General features: G+C 35.5%; 2 protein-coding genes, 1 long non-coding RNA gene and 2 pseudogenes across 3 annotated transcripts in view; 1 reads left to right on the plus strand and 4 right to left on the minus strand.

Moving 5' to 3' along the window:
• Positions 1 to 10367, minus strand: part of LOC120158629 (EEF1A lysine methyltransferase 4-like) — a 35957-nt gene extending 25590 nt beyond the window's left edge. The window contains exons 1-2 of the mRNA XM_039169447.1: positions 10364 to 10367; positions 5319 to 5326 (exon numbers count right to left, since the gene is read on the minus strand). The gene's annotated coding sequence lies outside the window, so the exon portion shown is untranslated. The remainder of the gene's footprint in view (positions 1 to 5318; positions 5327 to 10363) is intronic.
• Positions 395 to 3396, minus strand: LOC120158593 (annotated as a pseudogene).
• LOC120158706 lies at positions 2875 to 3490 on the plus strand. The gene is made up of 2 exons (XR_005519270.1): positions 2875 to 2977; positions 3387 to 3490. It is a non-coding gene; the product is annotated as an uncharacterized LOC120158706 (long non-coding RNA).
• Positions 6239 to 7318, minus strand: LOC120158650 (annotated as a pseudogene).
• On the minus strand, positions 9055 to 12220 carry LOC120158619 (novel plant SNARE 13-like). The gene is made up of 10 exons (XM_039169440.1): positions 12021 to 12220; positions 11720 to 11812; positions 11539 to 11632; positions 11248 to 11285; positions 10901 to 10998; positions 10384 to 10463; positions 10238 to 10294; positions 10061 to 10153; positions 9898 to 9972; positions 9055 to 9413 (listed from the first exon to the last, which is right to left on the minus strand). Exons 1-10 carry the CDS (start codon positions 12098 to 12100, stop codon positions 9318 to 9320), a joined length of 804 nt encoding a protein of 267 aa, XP_039025371.1. The 5' UTR covers positions 12101 to 12220; the 3' UTR covers positions 9055 to 9317.
• Positions 12221 to 14060: the final 1840 nt, after the last annotated feature.

Genomic DNA, 14060 nt, shown 5'->3' on the forward strand with positions numbered 1-14060 from the left:
AAGTGTTGCGGATTGGACAAGTTTGGAAACTGTGGTGTCATTATCGTTGGACTTAAAACCATGTGTAAAGATGCCGATGACGACGCGTGGGAACACTTACTTTTGCCCCTCCTCCGGCACATGGAATGCGATGCCAAAAATCAACATTACATACCTGTTAAGGTAACTCCTGCAGCAGTAAATGAAATGTCCTGTTAAGGTAACTTCTGCGGCAGTATACGAACAACCTGAAAAATAAACAAACGGACATTTCTTTTCACCCAAGTATCGGAAGTTGACAGATTTAGCAGAAACAACAGCTAAGCTTAGGTTTGGACCAGAACCAATAATGGTACTTTATGCAACAGCCACACAAACAAACAGAAGCATTTTTTGTAGTAATTTTCAGCTATGCTTACTCTTTTCATTCTTCTCCATCTCAGCAACAAGAATTCATAATATCGAACTGAAACGCCTAATCCGAATAATGGGCTGAAATTATATAGAATCCATATGGACATGTACAGAAAATCTAGTGGCAATGACCTTGAAGATATCTAATTCAAAGCTCCACAAAAGAAAAGAAAAATCCCTCAGTTTCCTGCATGTGATGGAAATCTCAACTAAAGGGCCATCTGAAGGTGTCGGAAAAGAAACGAATGCAATGGTGGCAGTTTCCCTTGTTCTAGGCCTCTAAAACCCATTTTGTTCCGTAGTCTACGGCTGATGTTGCATTCTGCTCCCCAACCTCGAATCTGGATCATCACTCTGATCAGCATCGGAGTTTTTCTTCTGTGTATCAGCATTTGAATTAACTGACTGATTCCTTCTGCGTCTTCTATCCTGAAAATTCCGTCAACGATACATATTAGGAGTGAGCCAAGGTATAGTTTGAACCGTAAACTAGACATTCTCCTATACGACAATTTATCTAAAAGCGAGCTAGTCTGGTGTACTAAAATGCAACTTCCACAATTTTTTCTTTGGTTTACAGATAAAGTGACATCGCAAAGTAATTCTGATGAACAGATTAGTGTGAAGTATCACAACCAAACCTCTCGAGGAATAGGATACTCCTCTGCTTCAAGCATGCGAACAACCTGACTCATCTTTGGTCTTTTTTCGGCATCAGGATCAACACATCTCAAAGCAGTCAAAAGAGCCCGTTTAAGTGCACTTGTTGATGGTCTAGTCTCAATGTTAGGGTCAACTACTTCCTCCGAATGTCTGAGTTGAACCATCATCTTTAACCACTCGACCATATTTACCTGAGATTTCACGGTACAATCAGTCATGTAAAAAATGCTATACCAAGTCTTTTTGAAGCCTATACTGATAAAGAAGTATCGTTAAGTACCTCAGGCTGGGGACGACCATAATCTATCGGGCATCTTCCGGTAATTGCTTCTAGGAGAACAACACCAAAACTGTAAACATCACTCTTCTCGTTCAAGAGGCCAGAGTTAGCATATTCTGGAGCAACATAACTGAAAGACCATGCAAACAGGAGACCAAGATGACATTAACCAACGACTTCTTTAGCTTCTTGAATGATATAACTCCTTACACGAAGTAAAAATAAAAAGTAAAAAACAAGGATAAAATAAACCGGAGAACAAATTATCTAGTAACAGTTGATCATAGAGGAAGGGCATTATTCTCACCCAAAGGTACCCATAACTCTCGTAGTGATATAACTCTTCCCGTCACCGAGCAGTTTGGCCAGACCGAAATCAGATATCTTCGCATCGAAGTTGTCATCAATCAGTATATTACTTGATTTTATGTCTCTATGCACGACTTTTGGTTCAATCGCCTCGTGTAAATATGCCAGCCTGCAACATTTAGTTTTTAGTAACAATTAAAGGTTAAAACCAAGTTAAGCATTAACAACCGAGATTTTAGTTAAGGCCGACTTACGCTTTGGCAGTGCCGAGAATGATCTTTATGCAGCCTCCCAGGTAAGATATCCCTTGTGAGACATATCCCCTCGGAGCCATTGCTCCAAATTGCTGTTATTGACATATTCATAAACCAATAACCTGGATTTTATAGTAGAAAATTTAGAAAACAACAGTAAATATCGGTTTTCTTTCTATTCCACGTATTATACTCACACTGATAATAGACATAACAATGCTTGCGGAAATACTGAAATCTAGGGAGTACATAGAACAACATGGTACCTTTGTGTGCCCTCGATGCAGTATCCAAGAAGTCGAACTAAGTTTTTATGCCGCACGTGACCAACGGCTTCAACTTCCACCCGGAAATCCTTGTCAGCTTGTCCCCTAAAGAAAACATAGAAACATTATCAGCCAACGCTACAATCTGCGGACAGCATAACATAAACAAAAGGATTGATCTTCACTGCAACATACGTATTGTTAAGAAGCTTTTTGACAGCTACGGGTGTCCCGTTAATCAGATTGCCTCTATAAACAACTCCATATCCACCATCACCAATAATATTATCCCTCGAAAACCGGTTCGTTGCAAGGTGTAGGTCTCTGAGTGTGAACCAATGACCCCAGCCTAGTCGTGAAGTTTCAGGCAGGCCAGACAAAGGCGAAGGAGCAGTCAAAGGATCCAAAGAAGGTTGAGACCCTTTAACATCTTTCTCCATATGATTATTAAAAGAACCCGACCGGCTGCTATGATTTCCATTATCTACATTAAACGAAACCTTCTCCGAATCTCTGTGACTGAACTTCTCATTAAGGGTGTTCACCCCACCATTGTTCGCGGAAGCTTGATCAACTCCTATCTCTTTAATTTCCTCCGACACGCAAGGCGCTTGGCCTAGAGGAAGCATGGCATTCCCCCTTTGGGATTTATTTCGAAAACTAAGCCACAGCGACACACTAAGGATAACTACAAACACCATCCCTAGGCCAATTACAATAAGAAGCCACAATTGCAGACCAATGTATACTTTGGACAGGGTTTTGTTCAGATCAGATGCCATTGTTCACCAACACCAAGATGCCTGAAACATGTTTAACTAAAATAATTTAGAACCACAACCTGCAATCTAACAATCAAGAACAGCTACATATTCTTTGCATTTATTCAATACATCAATTGGTTTATCACCAAAAAGAAATATCAATCAAATCTATTTCACAGTAAACATGTGCAGAGTGAAATCAAAATTAGAAATATAAGAAGAAATAGAGAGCTAACCACAATCAAGTTTGCATAAAAGAACCCCAAACAGCCTCCGAGAGAAAGCTAGAAGGAAAGCAAAGGGTTTCTCTTTAAATCAGAGCCCACTGCCTACAAAAAAAAAAAACCTTTTTTCACATGATAAACAAATACCAGGCATCACATTTCCAACAAACACTCTACATGTGACAAATCATCACAAATAAAAAGTGGTAGTATGAGGGGGAAAGGGCAAAAAGAAAATAAATGAGCAGAATTAAGGAGTGTGGGTGTTTATGAAGAAGAAATGGGTAAACCCCAGAGGAAAGAATATTGAGAGGCGAGAAAAGGGGGTGTTGGACTACAAAAAATATGGGATTTTTGTGGGGTTTCCATGTGAGATATGGGTAATTATTGACAAGAAGAAGATGTCGAGTTGTCAGAGGTAGGTACTGAGGAAAGACATGCCTCTACGTCAACAGTGAAATAGAAACAGCTTACACAACACAACGAAGCAACTGGAAACCCTTTGTCTTTCTTAGCCGTTTCTTCACTTCTCTTTCTTCAGCCGTCACAAATTTTTATATTGATTCATTATGACCATATATTCCAAATCCTTGATTTTTGTTTTAGATGTTCATTTTGTTATTTCTACAGTATTCTTTTGAAATAAAGGTTAAGTTTTTATATATTATATCTGCATGCATTAGTCAAATAAACACACTGGACGCCAATACCACCGGCCCTTTGATTAACCTCGTATTTGTGACCCCCCCCCCCCAAGCCACCATTTTTTTATAGAGGGGCCATATTCATAAATATGGTATATACAAGATGAATGATCATATTTATGTATGTATGATTGAGCAATCAAGCACAGTCCCCACAGAGATAAAAAGTGGGGCTGGAATTACGAAGTCTGCAGAAGCATTCATTTCAAGGCTAAACCCCACAATGATGATAGGAAATAGAAAGGGATAATTGCTGTAATAATGAAACATGGAATGATGGTTGTTTCTGGGGGATGTCTAAGGAATATAAATTGTTTTGATAATCCAATGTACTTTCTTAATATTTATATAAATTTTTCTAGATAATCCATTGTTTTGATCTACCTTGTAAAGGTGAATGATTATTGTAAAAACTCAACTTGGATCCCATTTAAGCCAAACCCCCAGATTGCTTCAGATATCAGTTACCAGCTCAGAGAGATGTTGCTTCATTTTTCTTATTGTTATTTCTATCAAGTATCGATCATGACCATCCAGTGGTGGAATTGATGATTATTTTATTGCCACTTTATTCATGCCTGTGTATGAACAAACAATATATATATATATCAATTTGAATTCACATGTGTGCCATTTTCACCTTACAAAGATAGAATAATCCAAAAGCAAAAAAAAAGGAAGTGGGTATCCATCTGTGTTCTGAGATCTTCCAGCTTGCTGCATCCGTGCCCGTGAAGATGAAGTAACATGGCATCATCTTTTGTTGCCTCAATTATTTTATTTGGGTTTGGCAATGGAAGCATCTTGGTTTTTCAAACAGATTTAGAATCCTATTGCTTGCTTCTTAAAGAGTTGTTGTACGTCGTTGATCATTCTTTTGTTTCCTTCTTTTCTACACAATTAATGTGTTTTGTGGTCCTTAATCTAAAAGGTACGTTCAAACTTCAAATTTTCAAAGTATTTATTTTATTTTTAATTAGTGTCATTAAACATGTGTTCAAATAAACATATAATACACTAATTTAATTTATATATTTATTTTGTCTTGTTTAACTTAGTAATTGAGTGTTAGAGTCTCGTATTCAATTCTTTTGATTGACATCTTTGTTTTCCTATTTTTTCTTTAATAGATGCTGACACATATCGTATTCTTATTGCACTGAATTAATATAATAAATAAAAATAACATTATAAAAAAAAGACAAAATTAAACAAAAACAAAATCTGAAATACTTAACATGTCATTTACCCATTTTATTTCACATGTTGAACTCTGATCAATTTTTCAATAGTGTTTAAAAGAACAATAAAACAGAGGTAACTTTTGATAAGAGCAAAACGTCCCAACAAATAATTCAAAAGGCAAAACGGTAAAAATAATACTTTAAGAGACGAATGAGCCTTTAAGCCTAAATACGAATTAAAAAGAACAAGAAGAAAAACCTTAGACATTTGACCTACCTTTTCTGCTTGCTTTTAGACTGAAACATTTGATATATTTAAAGATGCAAAAATGATCAGAAGGATCGATAAAATTGCGGGTCTGAAACATTCATGAAGGTCAATTTAAGTAATTTGATTGATTTGGCCAACTTAATAATAATATTCTAACTGATTGACCTAAATCGAAAATGAATAGAATAAATCAAATTACTACGATTCATTCGGTTAACTAGATTTTAACCGAATTATGCTCGTCTCTAACCGGCAATGTAGAAGAAGCTATTATAGGTTCGGTTGTACTTAAAGGGCTGTTAATCTCAGTGAACAAAAGAAAAAAGTACTCAACTCAACAAAGGTTCTAGGTCGGTTTGTAATTCTACCTCAGAAACTCCCAAATTCGGATCATCAGAATTCGAAGTACCATTGAACATGTAACATGATTATGTGCAACTAGCAAATGGCTAACCGAGGGACGAGGGAGAGACGATAAAATATCACCAGAAATATTCTTTCTATACCTAACATGCCCTAATGTGGTCTTATATATCCATCAGAAGCCATGAATCAAATGTAAAACACCCATGGAACTTTCGATGTTCGACCTGCAAGAGAACCAGTCTAGGCAACCCCAAAACAATGCAGTACTAAGCATGTTCTTATCCATTCATAAGACTATCAATGATGTATTACCAGACGATACTTGTTTAAGGTTTTCAAAACATAAAGAGATTGAAGAGGCGGCCTCAGGCTCCATTCCTCGTCAAGGATCAGTTCACAATCGCAGAAAGAATCGGACATGCAAGTGGACAACAAGCGATAACCAATAAATCAAATGAGCAATGCATATAAGTTTAGAATATGAACTTAGAATATAGGAGACATTCATGAATGCAGAATTTAGGCCATTCATTCGAGTCCATCAAATATCTAAAACTATAAAGCATGCAATCAAACTAAAAATCAAGCCATTTCTGGTAATAAGCACAAGTGTTAGGAGAGATTATTCCATCAGGGGTACAACGACTTATCTGCGGACAAACTCCACAAGGAATGGAAGGCAGCGCGCCAAGCTTGGGTTCTCCTCCATAACCTCTCTTACCAATGCATTTATAGCAAACTTTCCCGACTGGAATCGAAGCAAACTCCCCGGTTCCAGTACTTTTCACTTCCATAACTTCGTTATCCAGAACCAAAGCCTTCACAATTTCTTCGACCTGTTGTTTAGTCAACTCAATTTGACAAACATTGCTCCTCTTAATAGCATCTGCAATCCCTTCCAAAGTAGCAACTTTCACACCATAAATCTTCCTCCAACACTGCTCTTTCAAGACATTTATGAACTCCGTATCGAGGCTGCCTTCAACATACCATGCCCCACCGGTTATTTCACTGGACGGCTCGAACTCGGCAGACATGTAATGCTTCCTACCCCGATTTTGGATGCTTTTCACTTCTTTTACGAGACTCTTAGATACAAGTGACTTAATACATTTGGTGATTATGTTTTCGGCAAGGTTAATTTATCGTTTAATTTCCCATTGCGACACACCCATGTCTTTTTTGCTTCGGATTACTTCATGAACAGTCTTTTCATGTTCTGTTACGCCGGAATCGGACGCCGAACCCGGACGTTTCCTTTTCGCACTCATTCTAACATATAAAGGAGGAAAAAATAAGAAATTAATTGAATATTGAATTACCAGTTTCATAAGCAATCGAAACTTATTTTACAGCAAAGTCGCTGCCCGTCACCGCTAAAGACCTCAATAGCGGCGGATCCCGGCAGCAAATAGCAGTGCAATGGAGCAATAAAGGTCTACTATTTCCCTAAACCGACACCACTTAGAGAGAGAGAGAGAGTGTGTGAGATGAGACCGAGTAGCAAGCAATAGGGATTAACATTCAATTTAAGTTTAGGGTTTCAGGAAATTAGCTTACTTTCGTGGTCTGACGGAAGCTTGAAGGCAACAGATGACTTACGAGGCAGGTACAGAGTGATGGTGAGCGGCTTGTTTGGCGGCAGGGATCGTGTTAAGACTCAGATGGGTGGGTCTGGAGAATTTTCAAGGCAAATTTTGGGTTTAGAAAAAAAATATTTATAATAATTCATATTAAATCTACTAATTCAAATTAGATACTACAAACACATTATATAAGTTTAATATGTTTTTAATTTAAGTTATTTAAATTTAAATTTTCATTTTTTTGAATTATTATAATTGTTAAATATTTTTCATTTACGTGGATAAAAGTCTAGCTGATTTAAATTGATTTATAAAATAAGCATATTCTTTCAATAGATATTCACTTCAATTAATTTAATTAATTAACCGATTTTAAAATGAACTAATCAACAATTGAACTTTTAAAAAATAACCATTAATCGAGCCAATATCTTATTACCCGATCAATTAACCGAACTAAATTTCAATTCAATCTATTAATTGAATTAAAATTGAATATCAAACACACTATTGACAGTTGGATTTTAATTTCATCCACTTTTAATAATTTATTAATGTTAATAACTTTTAATGACGTGATAAAATAAAATTATATATGTCAATGATGAAACTTTAAAATATGTGAAAAGAAAATTATTGGAGTACAAAAACAGTAGATGAAATTAAAGTTCAATACAATTTGAGAATAAACAATTTTTAGGTACCAATTTAAAATATATATCTAATTTATATATTAAAGAATAAATTTTTTATACCAACTTGAAAGAATGTGTATAATTAAAGTACCAAATACATATTTAAACCTAATTAATTAAAATCGGATTTGATTTTGGATCAATTAGGTCGAGTTGGTAGGTCTCTATATAATTTTGTTTAGTGAAAAATAACATAAACATTAGAGAAATGTGTAAAATTATCAATTCTATAACAATTGAAAAAAAAATGTGATATCAATTTGAAATATGTCGGAGTGAGAAACAACAACTATGGCTTTGGGCCTCTTGTTCTCTTTAGGTTATAACCTGAGCTCTATTGAGCTATGGCTTTGGTTCATCTACACTGTCGTCGGTCATATGTTTCTCCCAACGTCTATCGTTGTTTTTTCCCGACATCTATCCCCGTTTCCCCCCTTTTTCTTTGTCCTTCCCTCAGGTTGTTCTTTTTTGTTTATGATTTTTTTGTTGTTTTTTCAGGTTCCTTCTCGCCTCTCTTTCGATCGACTTCTTCTGATGAATATCGAACTAGTTTTCAAACACCAAGATGCCTCCCTTCCGGCCGCCACCTTCTGATGAACATCGAACTAGTTTTCAAACCCCAAGATGCTCTGTTTCGGTTGACTTCTTCTGATGAACATCGAACTAGTTTTCAAAAGCCAAGATACCCTGTACAGCCAGCCCCAAGGGTTGAAGTTAAATATAAATGATTTAAGCCAAGTGACATCACTCATGTTGAATACTTGTCCTCCGGAAAAGTTCTCTAAATTCATTCTCATTGATCCGATACTAGAAAATTACAATCAACTTCCTCCTCAAAGAAATGTTGAAACTAGTGACTGGTTCAACCAAAATGAAAAATTTCAAATAGATCGATATACTACAAGTTCTTTTCTTTTTAGGTTTCGGTGTTTGTTCTCTTGGTCTGGGTTTTCCCTTCCAGAGTTTATTCAGATTTCGTTGGGTCTCGAATTGATCTGGAATTCTTTTTATGTTTCTTTGGACCCTGTCCATTTGTTACACCATGTATGAACTAATATTTGACATTCATACGTGAGGTCACCCAGTCCAAGGACATGAAAAATATGTGGAATTCTCTTCAAAGATTTCTTAATTTCTAACCCTACAACAATCTTTAAAGTTAAATCTTTCAAATAATTCAACAACTAAAATTTACACGACAACAAACATCACCAACCGGATATGCACATCTCAGGCAAGAATCAATCATATAAAATAGAAAAGCAAAAGAAAAAAGTATTAGATCCCTCCACCAACTTCCCAATACTCCCAAGCATATAAGCAGAACAAATCACTCACTTATTTGAAATGATCACCTTTTATTGCGGATCCCTTAGATATAACAATCTCCTTGAAGGTGCTGGAGGTGCCAACCCTGGAATATCTCTGATATCTTTGTTGTTCGGATTCACAATCTGAAATTTCCACGTTGCAATTAGAAAATCAAAATTTTGTGCAGTAGAAGTCGATCATTGTGAAGAATGCGTCTGAATCTATCTCCATGATGAGTTTAGCATTGCTTTCAGGTTACTAAAAGCACTTCTCAACAGCAAAAGCAATGCTAAACAAACTGATTTTGCCATCCAAATCACTTCCTCACAAAGTGATTTGGAGTCGAAACAGCTGCTAGATACTTATTAAAAGCACTTTTCAACATCAACAGTAATACTAAACTAGCCCTTAAATTTTTTTAAGCGAACACGGTTACTAAGTGGCTTAGTTTGCTGCAAGTATTTAATTGTAATTAGATGTGACAAATGTAAACTTCCATCTTATCACATCACAATAGATGATAGAGCAGTTCAACATGTTTAGGGCAAAAATACCTCATGTTTCCACCATAATAAGTCGGTAAGTTTAACAGGCTACAAAATTGATATCAATAAGGGAAAAGAATACCTTTACAACTATGATGGCTATAACACCGCATACTATAAGAAAAAGAAATAGCATGATGCATTTATCAGTGGCCACCTGGAGGAAGAAGAAAGATACTTAATATGGCATAAAGAATTGTCAAATTGAACGAATGTTGCATCTAAAGTGCTAACAATCAACTAACCTGCCTACCAATCTCCTTCACCAGCTGGGATGCCTTCTTAATAGAAAACTGGATTGTATCCAGCTCATTTACAATACGGCCCATTTGTTCAGTCTGTATAACTTTCTATCAGCATATGCACGCAACACAACAACCTCAATAAAATAATCATAAAAGACCACTTATAATCTGACTTACTTGGCCTTTTAGAGTAGAAGCAGTTTGGGTTCCCACTTCAATTGTTTGTTCGACAACCTGTGAATCTAAAAGGTAAGAAAAGAAAAGAAAATGGCAACAATGAAGCGGAGGCCTGCACAAGGGAACAAAAAGCTGTTTCTGTTTACCTTTTTTGTGCGTTCAATGGCCTGATCAGTCTCATCCATTGTCTTCATACCATGATCAACAAGTTCTTGATTAGACATTGCTGCAGAGAAAGTCGTGCAGTAGTAAGATAGCCTGATAAAAAAAGGCAATCTCTACGCTGAGATTCTGTTGTTACAAGTTCATAGTTTTTCAGTAAAGACCATGGACTACACTAAATTTCCCGAAGCATCCAAAGTCATGAATAGTGGCTTTGTTTCCAAACTGTCCAACATTCTAAGAAGACTCTGCATCCCGGTTTCTAAGCAATAGTTGAATAAAAATGCATATAGAATGACAAAATCCGAAATCAACTAGATCAGCAAAATCAAAATTGATATGAAATAAAGTTGTATTAGAATGTATTTGATTATATAATTTTATTGAAAAAAAATAACATGTAATAAGAGCAAACCCATCATTTTCATAACTAGGAGTCTTTGATACCAAGTAAGAATTCTATATAAATCACAACTCAATGAAGGGTTAGTAAGATCTTACATGATGCCACTTTAACATTTTCATCTGCTGTAGGTTCACTGACTCCAGCTCCCATATCAAAGAGTTCAATTTTCTTGTTACCAAGGGTATTCATGTACCTGCAGTTACACACATAAAAAAATCTAACTACAGGAAGAAAAAGGGACAGTCTCATTGGCTTTTATGTGCTGAATTCTACTACTCAAAAATTGGTTTCTTCCTACATTAGGAAAAAGGCCAAGTTTCAGACTTGGCTAATCCCCAGACTTAACAAATCACAACTCAACTGGCATACTGTAAATAAAAATTTGAACTTCAGATGGAAAAACTAAAGTCACCATTATTCTCTTTAGGATAGTCAAACTTACGTTTTTCTCAATGCTACATACGAATTCAGTTCTTTGATCTGCAACAAAAACAACAACAATATATTAGAAGCTATAAATAATATAAAAAGATCTTATTTGAGGTTCCACAATTAAACAGTTTGATTACACATTTTATCTCCCCCAGCCAAGGGAGATCTTATTTCCTCAATTAACCCATTTTATGATGTGATAAACATTTGTAAACTTCCAGGCTACTAAAACACTCTTACCATATGCTTATGTCTTTTGACGCCAATAGTAAAGAAATTTGAGGTTCGGAAACAAACTTACCATAGACTGTTTCTCATCATTGAGTTGCTTGTTCACTTCAGGAGGATTTTTGCTTTCCTCATCTTTAATTTCACGATCAAACTCCTTGATTAATCTGCAAAAAACTCATCCAAGTTAGGAATTAAAAGAAGGTAAAATGAGAAAAAAATCAAACATCTCATATACTAAAAATAGGGCATACCTTTTACATTCCCTCATCTTTCCAGTAAGCTCTTCCAGCTGTTTGCTTTGCCTATTTGAATCTTTCATCTTATCCAGCCTTTGAAACCCATTTCTGAAAAGCAGTGCACCATAGTTTTTAAAACAGTTATCAGATGAAACAAGAAGGTCGAAATCTAGTCCAAAGAAGAATAAAGTCAAAAACACTAGGTATGTTGAAACAAGAGCTGTGATTGCAGATTACGATACATGGCTAATTCATTTGTAATCTGCTAATTCATTTGAGTAATAAACAAGTCAAAGGAAAGTAGAAGAGGACATACGACAGAGAACGGAAAAGATCGCGGATTTCGCCATGGATCTGCTCCAATTGAGGACTCATCTGCAACTCCGTGGTGGCCATGAAGTCAGTCGGCTCTTCAATTTCGATTTCGCAAAAGTATTTATGTTCTCCTCATTCAAATCTCCACGGAACAAACTTCCAACAACAAAGAAACCCTAAACACTACCCTCAGACATGGATTTTTCCTTATTTGTTCAAAAAAATATTAAAAAAACTACAAATAGAAAGGACAGATAATTTCGAAAGAGAATGAAATTTAAAATTTATGGGTTTTCGATCGAAAAGGGGTTTTTGAAGGATTACGGAGAAAAAAAGGTTAAGAGCAAAGCAACAAAGCGTTGTATGAAATGAAACTGCATCAGGAGAGATAAAAAAGAGAATCGCCGTCTCCCGGTGTGTCTTTATTATTTAGAGGGCGTGTCGACGGGGAAGGTGAGATTTTCGGGAATGAAATTCACGTTTGGTTTGATCGGGAATGTTATTTGTAGTAATATTTTATTATTGATAGTGAATTTTTTAGGGTATATTATCGGGAATGTCATTATTTTTCTTTTTTTAAGTATTGTTGAGTTAATCGAATGACGAAATTGGCCAAGAGGGGGTGAATTGGCAATAAAAATTTTGTGGAAGCTTTTGCAGAGAATTGAAAGTATTTGCACAACGATTTACAGTGGTTCGACTTTCTCAAACAAAGTCTACGTCCACTACCTTAGCTATCCACACTAAGGATTTTCCAACAAATTCACTAATTTGTTCTTTCTTTTGAGGCCAAAGAGATAACCTTACAATTCCCTCAAGAGTATACCCCAACTCTTGAGAACACTCTTTTCTCAAAGAGAAGATTACAAATTTGCAAACTTATAAGAAAACCTCACAAGGTAAGATGTTTGCACAATTCTAGAACAAAGAAAAGAACACTCAAAGATGAATACAATTTAGCACAGAAAGTGTTCTTGAAAGCAAAAAGAATATTGAATGAAAATAGGCTTGAAATGCTCAAACTTGAGGTTTGATGCTTTCTCTTTGATTCTCTCTTGATTCTAGTTGCTTGATATTTCTTCTTGTTGATCAATGGCTTCTAAGCTTGCTTAAATACACCTTGAATCACTTCTGAACGTTGGGGATAATTAGAGAAAATATTTATAGCCGTTTTAGTGTGAAAACATTTAATAAAACAGCTTGGACAGTGGGGGGAATCGGTTCCCTCTCATAGGGAATCGGTTCCCTAAGTGTAAAATTTAAATATTTCGACCGTTGAACAGGGGGGAATCGGTACCCCCTTGGGGGGAATCGGTTCCCTCCGAGCATTCTGGAAATCTCGGAGCCAAACCATTCAGGGGGAATCGGTTCCTCCTATGGGGGGGGGAATCGGTTCCCTCTGAGTAATCTGGAATTTTTGGCTTTGAATTGGTTCGAAATACTTTGTAAAATTATTTTGAAATTGTTTTATGATTAAAACTTAATTTTACACTTAAGTAAGGATCAAAAATGATTTTTGAAATATTTGGAGTAATGTTTTGATATTCGAATAGTTATATCGAATATACTTAGAAAATCATTTGGAAAATCTTAAAATCCATTTAACTTAATTTGTTATATCGAAATATTAAAATGTTTCAACAATCTCCCCCTTTTTGATATAACAAAACATTTTAGTAATTTTAAGATTTTTGAAATCAAGTTTTGAAATTACTCCCCCTTACTTTAACACTTCTTCAATTTATTACTCCCCCTTACTTTTAACACTTCTTCAATTTATCATGTAAAACATTTAACACTTATTCTTCTCCCCTTTTTGTTAAATCAAAAAGACATTGTAAAACAAGGTTTTGAAAATCATTTAGCCAATTGATTTATTAATTATAAGCTTAAGCTGCTAAGATCACAATCAAAAGAGAGGTTAGCCATTAGTTTCATAAATCAATATTCATAAATAATGTGATATGGCAAAATTGGTCATATTGCTAATGATAATGTAAATGATGCAAAAATGAATAAAACACACCAAACATATAAGTTC

This window comes from Hibiscus syriacus, unplaced genomic scaffold (assembly GCF_006381635.1).
Source record: "Hibiscus syriacus cultivar Baekdansim isolate YM2019G1 unplaced genomic scaffold, ASM638163v2 tig00002841_pilon, whole genome shotgun sequence".
Lineage (NCBI taxonomy): Eukaryota > Viridiplantae > Streptophyta > Magnoliopsida > Malvales > Malvaceae > Hibiscus > Hibiscus syriacus.

What these genes read in the sequence shown, in the direction of transcription:
- LOC120158619 (XM_039169440.1), bottom strand. Translation starts at nt 12,100, where the DNA reads ATGGCCACCACGGAGTTGCAGATGAGTCCTCAATTGGAGCAGATCCAT. An exon ending in GATCTTTTCCGTTCTCTGTC is followed by an intron (nt 11,813 to 12,020) that starts GTATGTCCTCTT and finishes ACTGCTTTTCAG; the next exon opens with AAATGGGTTTCAAAGGCTGG. An exon ending in TAGCCATCATAGTTGTAAAG is followed by an intron (nt 9,414 to 9,897) that starts GTATTCTTTTCC and finishes TGGAAATTTCAG; the next exon opens with ATTGTGAATCCGAACAACAA.